We start from the raw sequence: 22100 nt of genomic DNA on the forward strand, positions 1-22100 counted from the left end.
ATATTCCAGAGTAATGAAAAAAAAGAAAAAAATAACATTTACTTAAAGATTAAATGTGTAAGATGCAACGAAAAAAACTGAAAACTGCAACAAAAACTGGCTGTACTACTCAAGTCGTTTTTATGGTCCCTAATGGGAAAGTTGGTGTACAGGCAGGTCCTCCAAACATCACACAGTAAAATACAGTCACACACATCAGCCATGATTGTTCACAGAAACTTTGAATAATAAAACACAGGTTTAAATAAAACCACTAAAAACCTCCAAAATGAAAAACAAACAGGCACAAGGCACCAGATGACCCTTAAATAAGTTGTAAAGCTCAAGATAAAACACTAAAAGGAATAAAAACACTTCAAAAATTATCATTTACTGGAAAACCACAAAAGGAATAAATTAATCAGTAGAGGTTTAAAAACGCTGTGTTGTGTGTTCATCTGTAGTTCGACGTGATTAAATGGGTTCAAGCATGAAATTTCAATGACTTATTCTTTATTTCTGAACATTTTAACACAGTCATCGTTTTGGGACTTTCCTTTAACCCTTTATCGGCACTGAATTACACAGAAAAGTCACATTTCTACCACAAAGAAGAGTCATATTTTGATATTAAGACTTCAAAACCTTTTTTTCTAACATAACGAAACCTCTGCTGGAGGATGTGGCCAGTACTGACAGATTTTTCTAGTATCTGGTACGTAGCCTGATGTTCGATGTACTTCTACGACTTCATAGCATTTTAGAAGTTCAACAAAGAAACCAAACATGGTTCCTCGTCCAGGAGTGGGCTGTTGTCCACCTGTCACATTCACGCTCTGCTTCTTATCCTGTAGCATACACACACTCACACACTGCATCACTAGTTCAGTAAATTACCCAAGGACACTTTGATTTATAGACTGGAGAAGATAAAACCGACTGAATCACCAGCCTTCTGATTGGTGGAAGACTTCTTTACCTCCTGAACCTCTCAGCCTCCCACAGCTGTTGTTTTGGTAAATCCGTTTGCAGGAATGACCTTAATACATATTCAGCGGAGATATACAAACATTAAGATTTATTTCTGGCTGTGTTTTTAACCACTTGATGAATCTAAGTCTAAGGTTAGCCCTTGTTTCTGTCTCAAATAAGCCCCGAGGGACATATCTGGCTCTGGAGACGGTAAGCGTTGCTCTAAATTCATCAGCTAGTTGCTAACTTTGTCTGGTGTTGATGCACGCAGTTTAAAAACGGAGAGGGAAAGGGGTTGAATTGTTCTGCTCTGCTGTATGAAATGGTGATTAATGCAGCTTGAAATGCTACACAGGAAGGTTTAGGTTTGTGTAGTCTGTATCCGTGGAAGCAAGTAACGTCACCACAACTATGTGCCCTAAAAAAGGCTAAAAACAAACACACGATGATGCTATTAATTCCTTCACATTTTCCATCGCAATCCGCGCACATACACGTTCTCTGAGCACATGCATAATGAGGTATTGTTACAGGAGATGGTGCAGGCGGACCACCTCATTAAGGCTGAGTGTCCACAGACGGGCCAGCGGTCGCACATGGTGTCTGTTGCAGCATCTAAACATGGCAGCGGCTCCTGTTGGCCCAGGCACTGACCTCCTTCACCTCTCCAGTTTTTCCCACTGCCAGCAGAACAACGGCGTAGTATTTGAAAAGCCAGCAGAAAACGAGGCTCCTGTAGGAGCTGGAGTTATTTTAGGCCGGACCAGTGACAATGGGAAAGAGGGGTGGTTGTAGTAGGCCGGGTGAGTTTGCGAAATCCAAGTGAATTTCTCGGTGCCAGAGGAGTTCATGGGAGAAAGTTGTCTTTTTATATGTGCCCTCCTCCCCATCTCCTCTAACCATCAAACCTCATGGCGCTGCAATCATTTAATACTCCATCATTATGGGCTTTCTAACTTCATAAAACCGCACACATGATTTTGGTTATGTTGTAGTAGCACCACATCCCCCCCCTCCCCTCTCTCTCTCTGGATTTTACAACGCTTGCGTAGAACTGTTGATGTTTTGCTTCTGAAACGCAGCTCGGGGAGGGGAGGTTCTCTGTGAGGGTGCAGACCTTCTGAACCCTCCTGCGCTTGGCTGAATGTGGGGTCTGGGCGCTGGTTGTGGCTGCAGCTCTGTGAAGTGCTCCTCTCTTGGTCAGGGGTTCTGGTAATACAGCGTGAGAACCTGTGTTTAGCTGCGGGTTTCCTGCGCCCTCTGCCATTTCCTCCAGGAGCCAGGAGCTCGGCGCTGCGGCAGGGAAGAGGCGGCCTTCAGGTTGACTTCTGTTTGTTTAGGTTGTATCACACTTTATTTCGTGTGTGTGCGTGGAAGCGATAGATGTGTGGAAAAACGTGTGTGTCTGCATGCCCTTTGTGTTTCTGTTCCAGAAAGTGGAATCTGAAGCCCTTGCAAACGATGACAAACAGCCAGAAGCCCTGCAGCTGAGCAGAGAAGTGAGCATGAATGAGACATGAGGGGTGAGGAGAGGTAAAGTGGAAGGCAAGTGTTCGTATAATTGCATGCAAAGATTAAACTTGAGACGGCGTGTTTACCCTGCCACAGCCCAACTCCTGCATTGTTATAAGTAATCTATTATCTCTAGTTTAAACAGCATTCCTAGTTAACTATGGCCTTCCTTTCACCCTTTTTGTTAAACTTAGCAACCTCACACTCGGCCGTGGAGTCTGACGCCAGCGTTTTATCCCATCTGAGGTCTCGGAGGGTCAAGGGTGAGGGTTCAGGGTTCACACACAGACTGTGGAGTCACAGTGAGCAGGAGGAGTCCGGTCAGTCTGGTTCTGCCCGGGGCTATTTCAGCTTCAAAGCAACCAGCATGATTCCACTGGATTCAGCCAGTTCTGAAACCGAGAGAGGGAGAGATGCATAAATTAGAGAGGCCAGATAGGAGGAAATGGCTGAGCTGCTGCCTGGCATGTAAATATTTGCATTTGAACGCAGATGTTGCATTAGTATTTGATTAAAGGAGTAATCCAAAACGGACACATCTTCACGAGGCTCCTCTGGGCTCCGAGTCCTGAAGGTAGAACCAGCCTGGAGTTTTCCACTGTTTGTTATTGGTCTCTTTTATCTGACTGCTTTCAGGACTCATGAAGAGCAGAGAATTGTCTCTTTCCCCTCGCTCCCACATCCTCTGCGGTAAGAGGGTCATTCCAAGTCTGCAATGAGACACACACACTGACTGCCGCCTCCATAGCAACCCCAATGTTTACGCCCCGCTCCCCACCTCCACCTCTCCGTCACATCACACCAACCTGCGGTTTTATCAAAACTACACATTTGAAAAGAAAATTGGAGTGATGATCAGCCCGAGCGGGGATATTCCAGACCATTAGGCAGATCCTGTTTCAGCTGATGTGTGTGTGGGTTGCAGAGTGTGGGAGAGTGGAGTGAAGACAATCAAAGCCGGCGTTTCTGGACTGCGTGGAGGGAAACTGTGAAATGACAAGTGACACAGACACAATTGGGCCGCAGAGTCTCGTAAAATCTCAATGCATCATTTATTTCTGAGTACATATCTTCATTTTCAGGCGTTACTGGGGCGAGGAGGTGTCTGGGAACGAGCTGCGGGAGGGGCGTGAGGAGGAGGATGTCCTGTTAGCAGCTGCAGAGAACAGAGCAGCAGCAGCAAAGACATAAATCTGATGTTTATCTGTGTTGAATTATCACAATAATGAGAAAGTTTGGAGGAAATTATAACTACAGGAGTAAGTTATATGGACTGATTTAACCCCTGAGATTACTTAAAATGTCTACAACAGAAAAAACAATGATAAGCTAAATGTATAACATGGTAAAGCAGTGGAGTGACATTTATGTTTATTTAATGTTACATTATATATATATTATGTTATGTTATATTATATATATTATGCATTATATTTTATGTTTATTATATTTATTTCATGTGTATTCCTGGAGCCGCTGTTGTCCAGCAGCATCCCGAAGCTGAGAAACCACCCCTGCCTGGATGCTGCGTCACGTTACAGCAGCATTATGCCACATGGTACCGCTAGCAACTGGATATCAACACACAAGCATGCGAGACTAGATTACCTGAAAAGAAAGAGAGAAAGTTACATGTCAAATCAAATCAAATCAAAGTTTTTTGGTATTGCACCTTTCATATGAGAGCAGCTCAAAGTGCTTTACATTTATTAAAACAACAAGTACAACAAATAGACACATCATGATTCACACACACACGTACTAACACACCCCCAATCACCTGTTGCCTGATAAAGCTTCTAAAATAGTCTTCTGTCTCTTTAATCAACAATAATAATAATAGTAAAAGAATAAACATAAAAGAGATAACATCTGGCTTGGCAAACTGTGAGGAAATGATATCCTTGGATCCCCTCACACCAGGGGCCATCCCACCCAGAACCATAGGGTTCTGGAACGGCGGTACTGGAACGGCCACGTACCGCAGCCAAAAGGCTGCAATGCAGGGGCCAACCTGTCAGATGCCATCCCCATGGCAACGACCCGGCAAAGTGAAAAGGCAAGGCCCCCAGCGTGGTGGATCCCCATGATATATATAACAACATTCATAACTTCTATAAACTGCTTCCTATTCAGATGCATAAGCTTCTGATTGCAACTGTGCCAGGAACATGCGGGCTTCAGACTCAGGGCTGCAGCAGTCCTCCAACTATCATAAGGTTGAGGGTTCGATGGCTCCTCAGCATCTACAAAGCTGAGCCGTATGTTGCACACATTGCTTTCTTATTGGTTTAAGTGTAAAATAAACACTAAATTAAGAATTCATCCCCAAGCATCGAAGGGAAACTACAGTAATCCATGAATGCCTGCAGGTGAGCACGCACAACTGTGAAAAATGGCTCTCAGTCAGCAGCAGAAGAGCTTTTCTTGCTTGAAACATGTGTGAACACACGTTTCTGCCACACACAGAGCTACAACACGGCAGTAAAACAAGCCATCAGTAGCCCTGCAGAGCCCCCCTTCATCTTTTCCCCCCTCTTCTCCTCTTCCTCTCATGTCTCTTTATGACATCAGATAGCCGAGTTCTTTATCTGAACAGGAGATTTTATTTCAGATTCACCACAACGTTGGGAATCAGGAGCGCTGCTGGATCAATGGTTTACATCAAGGTCAGGCTCTGTTTGAGTGTGTGTGTGTGTGTGTGTGAGAAAAGTTTCCATACAAACGTGTAAGGAATGTTGAACATAAATGGTTTATTTAAAGCAATGAAACCTGGAGCGATGACTGAAGGAGTCCAGCAAAATAAAGATTAAAACAGGAAGCGAATAAGTCGAGCATGTCGTGTCAGTCTGACGTCTTTACCGACCTTTCCTCATCTCCAAACCACATCCCTCCTGTGAGGCATTCATTCGTACAATACTAAATGTTTTGCCAATTTCCCTGCCATCAGCGAGGGTGGGGGAGGAAGAAGAGGAGGAGGAGGATGGAGCAAGAGGAAAAGCAGGGCAGGACCAATCAGCAGGAGACATCTTCTATTCATTAAGCCATGTCAGGATCTCCCAGACCTGACCTCCACTTCCTCTCTGCGGTCACATCAAAGTGGTCCAGTCCCAGCCTGAAAACCCAGACCACACTGTCATCTCCAAGGTGGGTGTGGATGTGGAGGAAGTGCTCTGAGGTCACTGAAAAAAAAAAAGAAGCAATGAGTTGCCAAGATGTTTCCTCATTCGTGTGCCGTCTATCAAAGCCAAACTTACGCACACACCTGAATCAACACAGCAGTGGGTGTAAAATGACCAAAGATGAGCAGAGACACAACAAATGATGAGGCAACCTGTCTCAGATCAGGGAGTGAAAGCCTATCCCCCCGCTGTTCTCTCTTCGCCCTGGGTGGGGACAATGCACCGTTCGAGGGGTGTTTGTTACTTTTATGAGTCAGACCGGATCGCTACTCATGTTCACAGATGACACCTAATATTATTTACCACGTTTCCAGGTCCACGCCAAGCGCCGACTGCTGTTTTCAATCTCCAAAGAGTCAAAACACGGTTGTCAGTTTGGGAAACACCGGCAGCCCCTCCTGACAGAGATATTCCCCTTCTGCTCAGATTCCACTCTTGCACTTCGTTTTCAGATAAACACTTATAATTTCAACATGACTCAGCTGTTCCCTCTGACATAAACTCTTATCTCTAGCTAACCCCCACCACCCCCTTTTCTCTGTCTTTCATAACTGCCTCCATCCCTTCGCTCCCACGCTGATAGCTTTCATGGTGCCAGGGTCCGGGTCACCCTGGGAGTTTGAAGTGCCATGACTTATTGTCCGGCTTTCACGCACACACTCACGGCTCAGCTTGGCTGTGTGGTTGTGTGGTCACTCATGGAAACAAGCAGACAAAAGGCTTGTAAATGTTGTGGGTAGCGTTCGCCTGACAAGTTTGAAAGATGAGTGTTTTCCCACTCCACTCTCTGCCGGTGACTCTGTGGGATCTTTCATTTAGCCCTGACCTCACTCGTAAAGTCAAACCAATTAAGGATGTCCATCACAGCCTCTGTTACCGTGACAACGGTAAAAACATTACAGGATCCATTTGGAGAGTCAAACAAGGTGTGTGACACGTGGGGAATAATGAGTTTTTAAAACAGAATCACTGCAGAGAGAGTTGGTGGGAAGAAAACGTGGCGGTCAGAAAAATGTCTTTGACATAACCTGATATTTTAATCCACCGTTCTTTTCACTGTTTCTAGCATCATAAATACAAATCTTGGTTTGGAGGATTTAGTCTGACTTTTCTATCAGCTGTTTGATTCAGTAAAGAATATGCAGTCATAGGCCACTTTATCAGGTACAAGTGTTCCACAGATGTAGCTAATTTTCTGTCATCCATCAACAGAAAACAGTCGGAATTCACACAGACTCACCAGAACTGGACAATAGAAGATGGAGAAACGTTGCTGCTCTGATGAGTCTCCAGTTCAGCTCCACATTCACATGGTAGGATCAGATTTCAGTAGAAACATTGTAAAAACATGGATCCATCCTGCCTCGGATCAATGCTTCAGGCTGCTGTTGATGTGATGGAGAGAGATTTAATTCTCCCACTTTGCACCTCTTGGTACCAACATGACCTGGTTTAACCTCCACAGCCTACCTGAGTCCTGCTGCTGACCATGTCCATCCCTTTCTGAGCACAGTGTAGCATCTTCTGATGGAAACTTCCAGCAGGATGATGCACCATGTCACAAAGCTCACATCATCTCCACCATGACGATGAGTTCACTGTCCTCCAACGGCTCCACAGTCACCAGATCTACATCCAGCAGAGCAGCTTTGGGAGATTCTCATCATGATGAGGTGGAACGGGAGATTCTCATCATGATGAGGTGGAACGGGAGATTCTCATGGTGATGAGGTGGAACGGGAGATTCTCATCATGATGTGGTGGAACGGGAGATTCTCATGGTGATGTGGTGGAACGGGAGATTCTCATGGTGATGTGGTGGAACGGGAGATTCTCATGGTGATGTGGTGGAACGGGAGGTTCTCATGGTGATGAGGTGGAACGGGAGATTCTCATCATGATGTGGTGGAACGGGAGATTCTCATGGTGATGAGGTGGAACGGGAGATTCTCATGGTGATGAGGTGGAACGGGAGATTCTCATCATGATGTGGTGGAACGGGAGATTCTCATGGTGATGAGGTGGAACGGGAGATTCTCATGGTGATGTGGTGGAACGGGAGATTCTCATGGTAATGAGGTGGAACGGGAGATTCTCATCACGATGAGGTGGAACAGGAAGTTCTCATGGTGATGTGGTGGAACGGAAGATTCTCATGGTGATGAGGTGGAACGGGAGATTCTCATGGTGATGAGGTGGAACGGGAGATTCTCATCATGATGAGGTGGAACGGGAGATTCTCATGGTGATGAGGTGGAATGGGAGATTCTCATGGTGATGTGGTGGAACGGGAGATTCTCATCATGATGAGGTGGAACGGGAGATTCTCATGGTGATGAGGTGGAACGGGAGATTCTCATCATGATGAGGTGGAACGGGAGATTCTCATCATGATGAGGTGGAACGGGAGATTCTCATGGTGATGAGGTGGAACGGGAGATTCTCATGGTGATGTGGTGGAACGGGAGATTCTCATCATGATGAGGTGGAACGGGAGATTCTCATGGTGATGAGGTGGAACGGGAGATTCTCATGGTGATGAGGTGGAACGGGAGATTCTCATCATGATGAGGTGGAACGGGAGATTCTCATGGTGATGAGGTGGAACGGGAGATTCTCATCATGATGAGGTGGAACGGGAGATTCTCATGGTGATGTGGTGGAACGGGAGATTCTCATCATGATGAGGTGGAACGGGAGATTCTCATCATGATGAGGTGGAACGGGAGATTCTCATGGTGATGAGGTGGAACGGGAGATTCTCATGGTGATGAGGTGGAACGGGAGATTCTCATCATGATGAGGTGGAACGGGAGATTCTCATGGTGATGAGGTGGAACGGGAGATTCTCATCATGATGAGGTGGAACGGGAGATTCTCATGGTGATGAGGTGGAACGGGAGATTCTCATGGTGATGAGGTGGAACGGGAGATTCTCATCATGATGAGGTGGAACGGGAGATTCTCATGGTGATGTGGTGGAACGGGAGATTCTCATCATGATGAGGTGGAACGGGAGATTCTCATGGTGATGAGGTGGAACGGGAGATTCTCATCATGATGAGGTGGAACGGGAGATTCTCATGGTGATGAGGTGGAACGGGAGATTCTCATCATGATGAGGTGGAACGGGAGATTCTCATGGTGATGTGGTGGAACGGGAGATTCTCATCATGATGAGGTGGAACGGGAGATTCTCATCATGATGAGGTGGAACGGGAGATTCTCATGGTGATGTGGTGGAACGGGAGATTCTCATCATGATGAGGTGGAACGGGAGATTCTCATGGTGATGAGGTGGAACGGGAGATTCTCATCATGATGAGGTGGAATGGGAGATTCTCATCATGATGAGGTGGAATGGGAGATTCTCATGGTGATGAGGTGGAACAGGAGATTCTCATCATGATGAGGTGGAACGGGAGATTCTCATCATGATGTGGTGGAACGGGAGATTCTCATCATGATGAGGTGGAACGGGAGATTCTCATGGTGATGAGGTGGAACGGGAGATTCTCATCATGATGAGGTGGAACGGGAGATTCTCATCATGATGTGGTGGAACGGGAGATTCTCATCATGATGAGGTGGAACGGGAGATTCTCATCATGATGAGGTGGAACGGGAGATTCTCATCATGATGTGGTGGAACGGGAGATTCTCATCATGATGAGGTGGAACGGGAGATTCTCATCATGATGAGGTGGAACGGGAGATTCTCAATCTGAGTCTGCAGCAACTGCGTGAAGCTTAAAGTCAAAATGGAGCTGAATCTCTGAGGAACGTTTCCAGCACCTTGCTGAATCTATCACACCAAGAATTAAGCCAGTTCTGAAGGGTACATTTCCAAGGTGAACAGACATTATACATGTGTATATTGAATACAGCATTGCATTTATTATTTTGAGTTTCATGCAGACTTTTACACTTGAATGATTTTTATTGCACCATCGAGATACTTGTAGTGCATGTAATTTAACTTTGCCATGCATGCACTTTCAGTATGCAGCAACATGTAAATATAATGTGAATTTCTTCAAAATGCTTGTGGTGCATCTCCATCATGCTTTATTTACACAATGGAGATGCAACAAGCACTATTTTTAATAAAACCTGACAGAGGTTTTATCAGGGAAAATGACTGTTTCATCCCAGTTGGATTTTTAGATCACCAAATCCTGCAAAAATGCATTTTCAGTCATCATCTGTGTATGCACGCTAAAGTACATTTGGTCAGCAAGTATGCCCTCAGAGCCAAATCAGTGATTCAGCCCCCTCGGCTAATTAACTGCTCACACCTATTAGTGCACGGTGACGACAGAAAGAGCGCATGGATCAACAAAAGGAACACAACAAAGGACATGTTCTTCTGGCCGGAGTAAACAAAAGACTTGCAGGGATGATGTAGCTGGTTTTCCCCTCTCTCACACAAAGCCCGGTACAGTTTATCATAGATTCCAAGCGCTTGACTCAAACACACACACACACCCCCTATTCTCTTTTCTCATCAAGTGGACTCTTCCTAACAACCCAGCCGTTTGTTGCTGTTGGGAGGGAAGTGATGTTGGGGGAGGTAGCGGGAGGATGCATCAAGCTGGGGCCCGGCCTGTGTGACATCAGAGTCAGTGTGTGTGCGGCGGAGTCATCAGCAACACACACCACTGTGGAGAACACTGAGGGTGGTATGGGGCCGGGCTCCTCTCTGTCTCCTTGTGCTGCACACTGATGATGGTCTGCATCATGCAATCGACTGCTTGTTGTCCTGACAAAGTGCACCTTTGTGTCCGTGTGTCTGTCTGGACAGATTAATGAAAGTGTCTGATTTCATGTGAGCTGCTGTTGTGTTTCAGTGACATTCCTGTGGCTCCACTTCTGCAAAGCTGTTGCAGTCTTCCATTCAGGTTGCTGCGGTCTTGTCTTAGTATGAGTGTTATCCCTGGACGAGTTTCATCCTGACTACTCGCTCTGATGTGGCCAAAGAAAGTATCAGCTGACATGCTTGACCTTTGGTTTGGTCTGCATAACTCAGCCACCTGATCAGGAGGCCACATGAACCGACAACATTCCTACAACTCCTAAAAAGAAAAAGAGTTGAAATGGCTTTAGCCATAAAATTACTCACCCTCAATGCGTTAGAAGTTAGTTATGTGTTCATAAAATCATCTGTTTTGACATTTCCTGTTTCAGGATGACTTATACTCAAAAAATCCCACACGTTGTTTGGTATGTCTCAACCTATGGTCTCAACACACCAGCCTCCCCAATACCTGCTTAGAACAGTTAAATTGACAGTTTTTGCGATATTAAATGGTTTAATGGGAGAAACATTATTCTTAAAGTATCTGTTTATGTTCAAAACCGTTTTAAGTAATTTGAAAAGGACTTTTTGAAAAACAAATACATTTACATTATCTACAACATTATATATTTTGAGGTTTAAAGTATGCAAGTACATAGAAAGCAAAAATAGCTAAATGCTTTAAATGATCAAACTGCTGCTAAACAGTATTAAAATTACTTAAAGAGTAGGAAAAAACCATTTAAATATGTGAAAGTACTAAAGAAACAGCAAGTAGTTTCCTCATTCAAGTAAGCTTACACTAGCAAAATTGTAAAGTGAATTAACTTTAATGGAAATAAGTTTAAATGGTCGAAATATGAGAGACAACTCAATATGAACAACTTAAGAAATAGTTTAAACGTTTGGAAATACAGAACAAATTTCTGAAGTAGCCTAAAGTAAGGGTGGCTAGCTAAGCTAGTTATCTAGCAGTTAGCCAAAAGTTGGCAGTTAAAGTAAACACAAGTAAAACGGTTTAAAAAGATTAAAGTAATGTATAAATGTCCCATTGTACGAGAAGCAGACTAACTAAAAACATTTTTTTTTAAAAACACAAAAGTCTAAAGAAAATACCCAATTTTTAATGGTAATATTTTAATAGTACATATTTGTGGTAAAAATCAACCTGAACTAATGACAAGATTTTCTTTGTTGTCAGCTAATGTGGAAAAATGGCCAAATATAACCAAAACAAGCTTCTTTGAAAATATAAAAGATAAAAGTGAGTTTATGTACGGGATTAAACTTTATCTATTGATTTAATAAAGCATAAGGTAAATTGCACTCTTATGCATCAGCATAAGCAACTGACAAGCCAGAAGTATTTTATTTTTTTAATTTTATTTCCTTGTTTTCTCTTAGGCTACGTCAGCTTCTTGTCGAAGGGATTTTCACAATGTATTCCCTTATATAAATAGTACAGGAAAAGTCATGTCTTTTTTTTAAGTGCTTCTCTCTTCCTGGTAATTTCTTTGAAGCCTATGAATTTACTAGAGATTACAGGAACTAGACGTTCTGTCTCAGTTTAGATCCTAGCTACCCTCCACCCTGACAAATCTGCTGGAAATGACTTCATTCAGTCAGGCCACTTGCTAAGGTGACTGTGTCCTTGCATGGCCAATCTGAGAGCTTTTGTCAGCACTCAAACGATGAAAGATATGCTTGTCAGACACATTCCTTGCCTCCTGTCTCACTGTACAGCCTGCAATTAGGTTTTCCCACCTTCACCTCCTTTTCTCTTTCTTCTTTTCCCCCTCCCTGTAAGTCAGACAGATACCTCCATTCATCTGCCGCACAGAGCTGCATGCTGGCAGGCACCGGCCATTCCATCCATCCATCCATCCATCTTCTGCCGCTTATCCGGGGTCGGGTCGCGGGGGCAGCAGCCTAAGCAGGGAAGCCCAGACTTCCCTCTCCCCAGCCACATTTGCCAACTCTGCGGGGGGATCCCGAGGCGTTCCCAGGCCAGCCGAGAGATGTAATCCCTCCAGCGTGTCCTGGGTCTTCCCCGGGGTCTCCTCCCAGAGGGACGTGCCTGGAACACCTCACCAGGGAGGCGTCCAAGAGGCATCCTGACCAGATGCCCGAGCCACCTCAACTGGTTCCTCTCGATGCGAAGGAGCAGCGGCTCTACTCTGAGCCCCTCCCGGATGACCGAGCTCCTCACCCTATCTCTAAGGGAGAGCCCGGCCACCCTGCAGAGGAAACTCATTTCAGCCGCCTGTATATGAGATCTCGTTCTTTCGGTCACGACCCACAGCTCATGACCATAGGTGAGGGTAGGAACGTAGATCGACTGATAAATCGAGAGCTTCGCCTTCTGGCTCAGCTCCTTCACCACGACAGACCGGCGCAGAGCCCGCATTACTGCAGACGCCGCACCGATCCGTCTGTCGATCTCACGCTCCATCCTTCCCTCACTCGTGAACAAGACCCCGAGATATTTAAACTCCTCCACTTGAGGCAGGACCTCACTCCCGACCCGGAGAGGGCAATCCACCCTATTCCGGCTGAGGACCATGGTCTCAGATTTTGAGGTGCTGATTCTCATCCCAGCCGCTTCACACTCGGCCGCGAATCGCTCAAGTGAGAGCTGGAGATCACGACCAGACGAAGCCAACAGGACCACGTCATCCGCAAAAAGCAGGGACCCAATCCTGAGGCCACCAAGTCGGATCCCCTCAACCCCTCGGCTGCGCCTAGAAATTCTGTCCATATAAGTTATGAACAGAATCGGTGATAAAGGGCAGCCTTGGAGGAGTCCAACCCTCACCGGAAACGAATCCGACTTACTACCGGCAATGCGGACCAAGCTCTGACACCTGTTATACAGGGACCGGACAGCTCGTACAAGGGGGTCCGGTACCCCATACTCCCGGAGTACCCCCCACAGGAGCCCCCGGGGGACACGGTCGAATGCCTTCTCCAGGTCCACAAAGCACATGTAGACTGGTTGGGCAAACTCCCATGCCCCCTCCAGGACCCCAAAGAGGGTATAGAGCTGGTCCACTGTTCCGCGACCAGGACGAAAACCACACTGCTCCTCCTCAATCCTGGATTCGACTATCCGGCGGACCCTCCTCTCCAGGACCCCTGAATAGACCTTACCAGGGAGGCTGAGGAGTGTGATTCCCCTGTAATTGGAACACACCCTCCGGTCCCCCTTCTTAAAAAGGGGGACCACCACCCCAGTCTGCCAATCCAGCGGTACTGCCCCCGATGTCCACGCGATGCTGCAGAGGCGTGTCAGCCAGGACAGCCCCATAGCATCCAGAGCCTTAAGGAACTCCGGGCGGATCTCATCCACCCCCGGGGCCTTGCCGCCAAGGAGCTTTTTGACCACCTCAGCGACTTCAGCCCCAGAGATAGGAAAGTCCACCCCTGAGTCCGCCAGCTCTGCTCCCTCATGGGAAGCCGTGTTGGTAGGATTGAGGAGGTCTTCGAAGTATTCCCTCCACCGACCCACAACGTCCCGAGTTGAGGTCAGCAGCTCCCCATCTCCACTGTACACAGTATTGACGGAGCACTGCTTCCCCCCCCCTGAGCCGCCGGATGGTGGACCAGAATCTCCTCGAAGCCGTCCGGAAGTCTTTCTCCATGGCCTCGCCGAACTCCTCCCATGCCCGAGTTTTTGCCTCGGCAACGGCCGAAGCCGCATGCCGCTTAGCCCGTCGGTACCCATCAGCTGCCTCCAGAGTCCCACAGGCCAAGAAGGCCCGATAGGACTCCTTCTTCAGCTTGACGGCATCCCTCACTACTGGTGTCCACCAACGAGTCCTGGGATTACCGCCACGACAGGCACCAACGACCTTGCAGCCACAGCTCCAGCTGGCCGCCTCAGCAATAGAGGCACGGAACACAGCCCATTCGGACTCAATGTCCCCCGCCTCACCCGGGACATGTTCGAAGCTCTGCTGAAGGTGGGAGTTGAAGCTCGCTCTGACAGGGGACTCAGCCAGACGTTCCCAGCAGACCCTCACAACACGTTTGGGCCTGCCAGCTCTGACCGGCTTCCTCCCCCACCATCTGAGCCAACTCACCACCAGGTGGTGATCAGTTGACAGCTCCGCCCCCCTCTTCACCCGAGTGTCCAAGGCATGTGGCCGCAGGTCCGACGATACGACTACAAAGTCGATCATTGAACTGCGGCCCAGGGAATCCTGATGCCAGGTGTACATATGGACATTCTTATGCTGGAACATGGTGTTCGTTATAGACAATCCATGACGAGCACAGAAGTCCAATAACAAAACACCATTTGGGTTCAGAGGGGGGGGACCATGCCTCCCAATCACTCCCCTCCAGGTCTCACTGTCATTGCCCACGTGAGCATTGAAGTCCCCCAGCAGAACAATGGAGTCCCCAGAAGGAGCACCCTCCAGCACTCCCTCCAAGGACCCCAGAAAGGGTGGGTACTCTGAACTGCTGTTCGGTGCATAAGCACAGACAACAGTCAGGACCCGTCCCCCCACCCGGAGGCGGAGGGAAACTACCCTTTCATCCACCGGGGTAAACCCCAACGTGCAGGCACCAAGCTGGGGGCTGATGAGAATGCCCACACCTGCTCGGCGCCTCTCACCATGAGCAACTCCAGAGTGGAAGAAGGTCCAGCCCCTCTCGAGGGTACTGGTTCCAGAGCCCAAGCCATGCGTCGAGGTGAGTCCAACTATATCTAGTCGGAACCGCTCAACCTCGCGCACAAGCTCAGGCTCCTTCCCCACCAGAGAGGTGACGTTCCACGTCCCTAGAGCCAGCTTCTGCAGCCGGGGATTGGACCGCCAGGGTCCCCGCCCCTTGCTGCCGCCCAGCTCACATTGCACCGGCCATTCCAGCAAACATTATCTAATTATTATACAAATGTGCTTGTGTGGTACGGTCTAATCACACAGCAACAAAGGCTGTTTTGTTCTGCAGTTTCCAGGCATAAGGATTGAAATACTGCTTTTGAAGGCAATCTTAAATAGACAGTGTGTGATATTTTCTGGCACCTGCAGCACAGGTAACACAGACAAGGAGTGGACAAGCTTTGCCTGGTGCAGTGAAAGCTTGTTAAAGAGGAATCTTTGAAACTGTAGCTGTTATCAGCAGGAAATCAGTTTTATAAGTGATCCTATATCAAAGAGAGATACGTTGCTGAGGTGCATTGCTGACATTCAGCCTGGTTTTAATGTAGCTGAGCTCATATTTGTAGTGTAGTTAATGATTACTCCCACTATTGTTCAAACTGGAGCAATTTATTATTTCTATCACAACTTTAGTTTGTGAGCTTAACAACTAAAGTGTTTGAAGAAGTGCAGAGTTTGATATGAAAATATTAGTACAATTTAATTTTTTATCAGAATTCGGATACATTTGTAGGCTTTACTGTAAGGGTTTAATGTCAGGGTTGGAGAACTGAAGGTTCAGGTAGGTTTCTGACACCGGTTCAATGGCACAAATATCTCACCAGCCAATCAGATGGCAGATAAGGTCCATTCAGTCATGTAAACATGGTGAAGACGACTTGCTGAAGTTCAATCTGAGCATCAGAATCAGAAGACAAGGGGGACTTGAGTGACTTTGAACAGACAACTTCTGGGATTTTCCCACACAAGCACCTGCAGGGTTTCACGAGGTCTGAAGAGGAGAAAACATCCAGCAAGCAGCAGTTGTCTGGAACAGAATGACTTCCTGATGCCAGAGGTCAGAGGGGAATGGACAGACTGGTTGGAGAGGATGGAAAGGCAACATGAAGCTCGTTGGTCAGAGAACGGAGCTAAAGATCCGGCTGTTAGTTTGCAAAGTACAGGAAAGGTTCGGGGCCAAAATAGATTTAAGGATCATCAGGTTTATCGTGAAAGTTGAATCTATTGCCAAGATTTAATTCAGTTCCAAAGAAAAAAAGTGGTCCAACCTAGTTCTACTGGTTTTCTTTAATCCCTCTAAAACCTGGAGTGTTATATTAGACAGTTTGAGACATTATGGATAAAAACTTTGCTCAAAATCCTAAACAGCACTTGACTGTCTTCAGGAAGCTGTGGAAACATCACATGGTAATTAATGCTAAATGTACCAAAAAACCTTTATTTACTTTTGTGGCATTTTGTTAGAGGGTCAAATAAATGTTGCACATTTAAAAATGTGCTTTTATTTAACATTTATTCATAGGCTGGACCTTAAAGTGTTAAAATAATCTGAATTAAATAAGGTGTGCATGCAGATCCTTTCACATGCAGGTGACTATATACATGGAAATGAATTAAAAACTTGCAGGCAAATCTTTTTCATTTTGCTGTTTGTGGGCAAATATATAAATAACTTTTAAATGACTACTTTCTGCTATTTATTTTACTAATTCATGTGAGAATAAAATTAAACTGAACAGGATTATTCTAAAATGAAAATTAAAATGCAACTGAACTGATGAGTTTACGTCTAAACGGACAAAACTACAAAAAAAATTCAACATTTCGGTTCGGAAGTTTCACAAACACAAAACATCAGAGCACATAAAAAGCTTTATTGTCACATCAAGCTTCAACATAAACAAAGTTAGAGCTCAGGCGCAGGATGTGGAAACTATTCAGCGATGCCACTAAGGAGAATAAGTCACTCTTATATAAGTTAACATAATTTAATAAATATTTTCATTTGGCAGGATTTTACATGGAAGCAGGAAGTTACACACGAGGAGGGGGAGGGGGGTGAGGTACTTTTCTGTTTGCCTTCCTGTGGCTGGATAGAGGCAGAAAGCAACACTGGGAACAACAGTAGCAAAACAGATTTACAGTAGCTCTGCCGGCGGAGTCTTGGTCCGGGCGGCTTCGTAACACATTCAGCGTTCACTAAAACAACAACGTAGCGCTGCAGCTCATCTGGGATGCAGAGGAATGTGGAGAAAGAAAAGAAACAGGAGGAGCGGGTGCAAGAGAAAACCTGGACAAGTCCTCCTTCACTGACTACAAATACCAGCAGAAAGTTGGACATTTTTTACACCGAGATGCCCCCCCCCACCCCCCCCCCCACCCCAACCCCCACCCCCCCCCCCCACCCACCACCCCCCCCCCACCCCAACCCTTGTGTGCCCTTGACTCTTAATACATTCCTGTAATGTAAACCAATATACTCACACTTTCAGCTTAATACTTCAGTTTCTTCATTTCTGATCCTACTTCTGATGATAACTGGGGCGTCACTCAGGACTTTATTTTATTCAATATATTTCTATATAAATGTCTGTAAACAAATCATACAGAACAAACATTATAAGACCATTTGGCAGCCTAGATATTAAGCAGGAACAAACAAGGCATCTGCAGAGGCCTGAATCATACCAAGAGGCGGCGGGAACTCGTTACCGCAGGCCGGCGCATAAAACACGAGCGTCTGATCGAGCCATGCAGGCGAACACCAGCAACAACCAGTAAAGTTACTGGTGAGAAATGTGAGGCGGTGGTATAGGACAGTGTTTTAACTCAGGAAAACGCAGCATCACGTTAATCCCTCGCCGGTGGAAAAGGAACAAACACGGCGAGGATAAACAGAAACGTGTCCATGGGGGGGTTTTGTGGGTACGGCGGGGTGAAGTCAGACGCAGAAAGGTCCAGAAACACTCCGGACCCCTTCGGCCCCAATCAGACCAATAAAAAACCAAAAAGTGCATGTCAGCGAGTGGCTGGTCGTGCTGTGAGTAATGTGGGTGTGTGGAAGCTGTGGTGTTCGGACCCCCTGATCCCACTAGGTGACTGGGAGCGTGGGTGAGTCCTGGCTTCAGCTATGCAGATGCTGCTAGTTTGTGGTTTTCTTCCTGAATTAGCGTTCGCTGTCTGCGTCACTGGATCTTCCCGACATGTACGTAACCCCCCCTGACCCTCCCCCCAAACACAGCAGCAAATCACCGGAGTGGCCTATCGGCTACATTTGGCAAATTTAAACCAGAACAACAAGCAGCTTTTCACGTTGAAAAAAAATACTTTTTCTTCCTCAGTAAACATCATCCCCTCTTAATATCTTACTAAGTTGGACAACTGTAGCAACTGTTGCTAAGCAAGGAGATAAAAGTAACTCTTCATCCGTCGGCAGACAGCCGGGTTTCCATCTCTCCATGTGCACCGCTCAGAAATCTTACTTCTGCTTTGACACAATAACAGGAGAATTGTTTTCTTACATTGGGAGTGGTAGTGCAAGGGTGTGGTGGTGTGTGTGTGAGTGTGTGTGTGCACAGTTGATCTCTTAACATGTGGAAACACCACCGCAGAGGTGAGCTGTTGATGTGATGACATCATGCAGCCAGCAGCTGTGGGGATTCCCTGACAAAAAGAAAAAAAAACAAAACACACACACACACACATTCTCTTCCTCTCACTTCATTTGTGTGTCTGGAAACACACGGGTTGGGTGTCTCCCCGTCTCCCAGCAGCTGCAGGAGGCTGCAGGAGACGCAGCGTGATATAAGCTGCTGGATAATCTGCAACAACAAAACCGAAGGGAGAAACAAAAACAACAACAAAACAAAAAAAAAGTCAGTACTTGTTGGTCACAGCATGCAATGCAGAACACACACGCCGCCCACATTCATGAGTAAGATGGAGAGGCTGAGCAGTGTGGCGCCCCCTGGGGGCGGTGGACTTCGCAAAAGTGAGGAGAGAAGAAGAAAGCCCTAAGCCCGATCCAGCAGCCACTGGAAGAGAGGGATGCGGTGAGGTTGTCTCCCCGCCTGCAGCGCCTCCTCCCTGGACGGGGGGTGACTGTGGGTCTGGTTCTCCTCACAGTAGCGCAGCAGTGTGTGAAGCAGATCGCCCACCCTCCACCTCCTGTCACGGAGCCTCTGCACCACCACCGGCAGCTGAAACACAAAATGTGTGTCAATAAAGAAAAGCTAATGAAAAACACACACATTTACACTAAATCATTAATTCTTATTATTAATAATAATAATAATAATAATAATGATAGATCATTTATTTACATTTATACAAAAACAAAACAGAAAAAAATCTGAAAAAAATAACACTGGAATAAAATACAGAACAAATAAACATTAAATGCATTAATAAATAAAAAATTACAAATAATTAATAATGAATATGTAAAAACATAAAAAATAAATACGTTGAGTGGAAAAAAAAACATCAGTAAATGAAATGAAATAATTTACTCAATATAACTTACATATAATCATTTTAACAATCGTCTCTCATTTTAAGGATCTTCTGGTTAATGTTTGTTATAAAAACAAATTTCTGATTTATAAATACAAACCAGCTTTACTATATCCATACAGGAAGATGTTTTTATTAGTTTGGTTAGATTTATTTCCCTCCAACATGAGAATCACCAGCAGTTTTCTGGTAATGAAGAGCCTTACATGAACGTTCAGGCAGCTTAGGGAAAAGTTTCTAGAAGCACGAAGAGACAAACCACACAGATATGAAGAGGAATGGAAGAATAACAGTCGGCGATGTTTACACATGCAGCTGAAACTGAACCAATAAACACGACATCAAGTGTGTTTATGTCCACATTTTTATCCCAGTTTTGGATCTTTTCCAACATTTGTTCATTTTCTGGATGTGGTGTTTATATGGAGCAGGACGAACGTGCTTTCCACGTGCACGCGTTCTGGAAGCGGTTACTCTGATCCTTCCCCGCAGGTAACGTTCAGAGACACGTTGCAGGTGTTTACATACCGCAGCATCCTGGAGTCTGTCACACGCATGGCAAGTTGTCCAACAGCCAGAATCAGACCTGATCCAGGGTCAAGGCTCAGTGTGTGTGTGTGTGTGTGTGTGTGTGTGTGTGTGTCTTTTTGCTGCAGACCAGCTACCACCAGCATCAGTAATGACTTTGGTAACATTGTAAACACAAACTAACTTCAACTTAGTTTAAAAAGCAGCTGGAAGGATCTGAGGAGGAAATCAGCTGCTAAATACCGACACACTTCATTACTTTGAGCCTTTCCGACGACATCATCAGATTCAGGCAGGTGACTTTTTTATACCTGGCTCGCAGGAAGTCACAGAGCACACCTGTGTCTATAAGACATCCCCCTAGTGGTAAACGCCAGTATTACAGCATCAGGAAAAAGCTGGAGACCGATGTGAACTTCTGGCAGGGATGTGTGCCTGTAGAACATTCCACATCTTACTTTATTTAATCACTTCACCCGCTGCTGGTTTCCTAACATCTGCCTCCATGACGGGGTTAACTGGTGGAAATCAGACCAGCTGCTGGTTTCCTAACATCTGCCTCCATGACGGGGTTAACTGGTGGAAATCAGGGGTATATAAGCTGTCAAACCAACATGGACGAGCTGAAGATGTTTCTCATCACCTGCTGCAGCTCTCTGTCGGGACTCAGCTGGATCACAGGGATGTCGGCCATGGAGGCCGCCGCCCACTGCAGCATGCTCCTGAGCTGGGGGTCGAAGGTCACGTGTTGAGGGCTGCGGCCGAACTCTCTGACGTCCGAGTTGGCGATGAGCAGCAGGGTCCGGGGGGGCTGCATCGGAGTCCTGTCCACGCAGAGCGTCCCTGCAGCACAGAGACACGTCATTAATCATCCTCGGCACTTACTGAAGCACCGCTGGGGGAAAGATGTGGAACAAGCCTGTTCTGGGTTCCCACCGCTCCACAGACCCAATTAGTCGCCCCCCCCCCCACGCCCTAAACGCTGGGGCCGACACATACTGGTGTGGCTGAGTCTGGGGGTGGTAAAAATCCCCTGCAACAACAGCTCCAGTCTCGCAGCACTAAGAAGAAAGGACATCTTTAATCCATTTCCATGTGTTTAACTGGTTTTTCTTTGCCATAATCCAGCATCACCACAGACGAGACAGTACTGGGAAAGTCTTGACCCAGCCCTCGTTTCTTTACATCTCTACCAAGCAGCCAGACTTGCTCTTTGGACATGTTCAGTATTTCCAGTCCCAGTACATCACTGTTTTCATCACTTTGAATCATTTGAGCATAAAAAAAGGCTCCTAACTCGAGACAAGCAGTGTGGCGGCATTAACAAGACAACTTCTGCAGAGGAGGTTTTAGCTGAATCTTTAGGCTCCTTTATGGCAGACCGCCACAAACAGGCATCATTTCTTCTCATTTTTTTAAGTGGATGAAGCCTGACAGACAGAAAACGAGGATTTTCAAAGCCTCCATAAGAGCTGTGGGACATTTCTCAGCATGGCGGTGGAAACTGAACGCGTGGAGGACAAAAGAAGAAGAATCAGGACTGAATGGCTACAGTTACATGGTGTTTTTTAATTCAGAATCAATAATTCGGAACTAAATAAGTCGGAATTGATTTATTCTTACGAGTTTACATGGAAATAATAATTCCGAATGAAGGTTTACATGAAACACATCTTTACTTAATTCCTCTTCAGAGCGGCGGGTTGGGAAGGGTTCTGATTGGACAGAGGGTGCACGTGACGTATGATGTATACCGGAAATAAACAAAGTTGGCTCCCTGCTTCTCGTCTTTTCAGTCATAACTTGTAAAAACTACACAATAAGTACCACTCTCCACTATTTTTATTATAAATATGAAGTAGCAGCTCAACACCAGCATACTACTTCACTTTCTGCAGCAACTGAGAAGGAGAAGAAAGATAGACCACCGAACACGGGAGGCAAAAC

The 22100-nt window shown here is 46.1% G+C and overlaps 1 protein-coding gene across 2 annotated transcripts in view; it reads right to left on the bottom strand.

Moving 5' to 3' along the window:
* Positions 1-17558: 17558 nt before the first annotated feature.
* akap11 (A kinase (PRKA) anchor protein 11) overlaps positions 17559-22100 on the bottom strand; it is a 33347-nt gene continuing 28805 nt past the window's right edge. For both annotated transcript variants that reach the window (XM_079254611.1, XM_079254610.1), the window contains exons 11-12: positions 20797-20996; positions 17559-19309 (exon numbers count right to left, since the gene is read on the bottom strand). In XM_079254611.1, the coding sequence (XP_079110737.1) occupies positions 19124-19309; positions 20797-20996 (386 nt within the window). In that variant the 3' untranslated portion in view covers positions 17559-19123. The remainder of the gene's footprint in view (positions 19310-20796; positions 20997-22100) is intronic.

Source organism: Telmatherina bonti, assembly GCF_933228915.1.
Source record: "Telmatherina bonti genome assembly, chromosome: 15".
Classification (NCBI taxonomy): Eukaryota; Metazoa; Chordata; class Actinopteri; order Atheriniformes; family Telmatherinidae; genus Telmatherina; species Telmatherina bonti.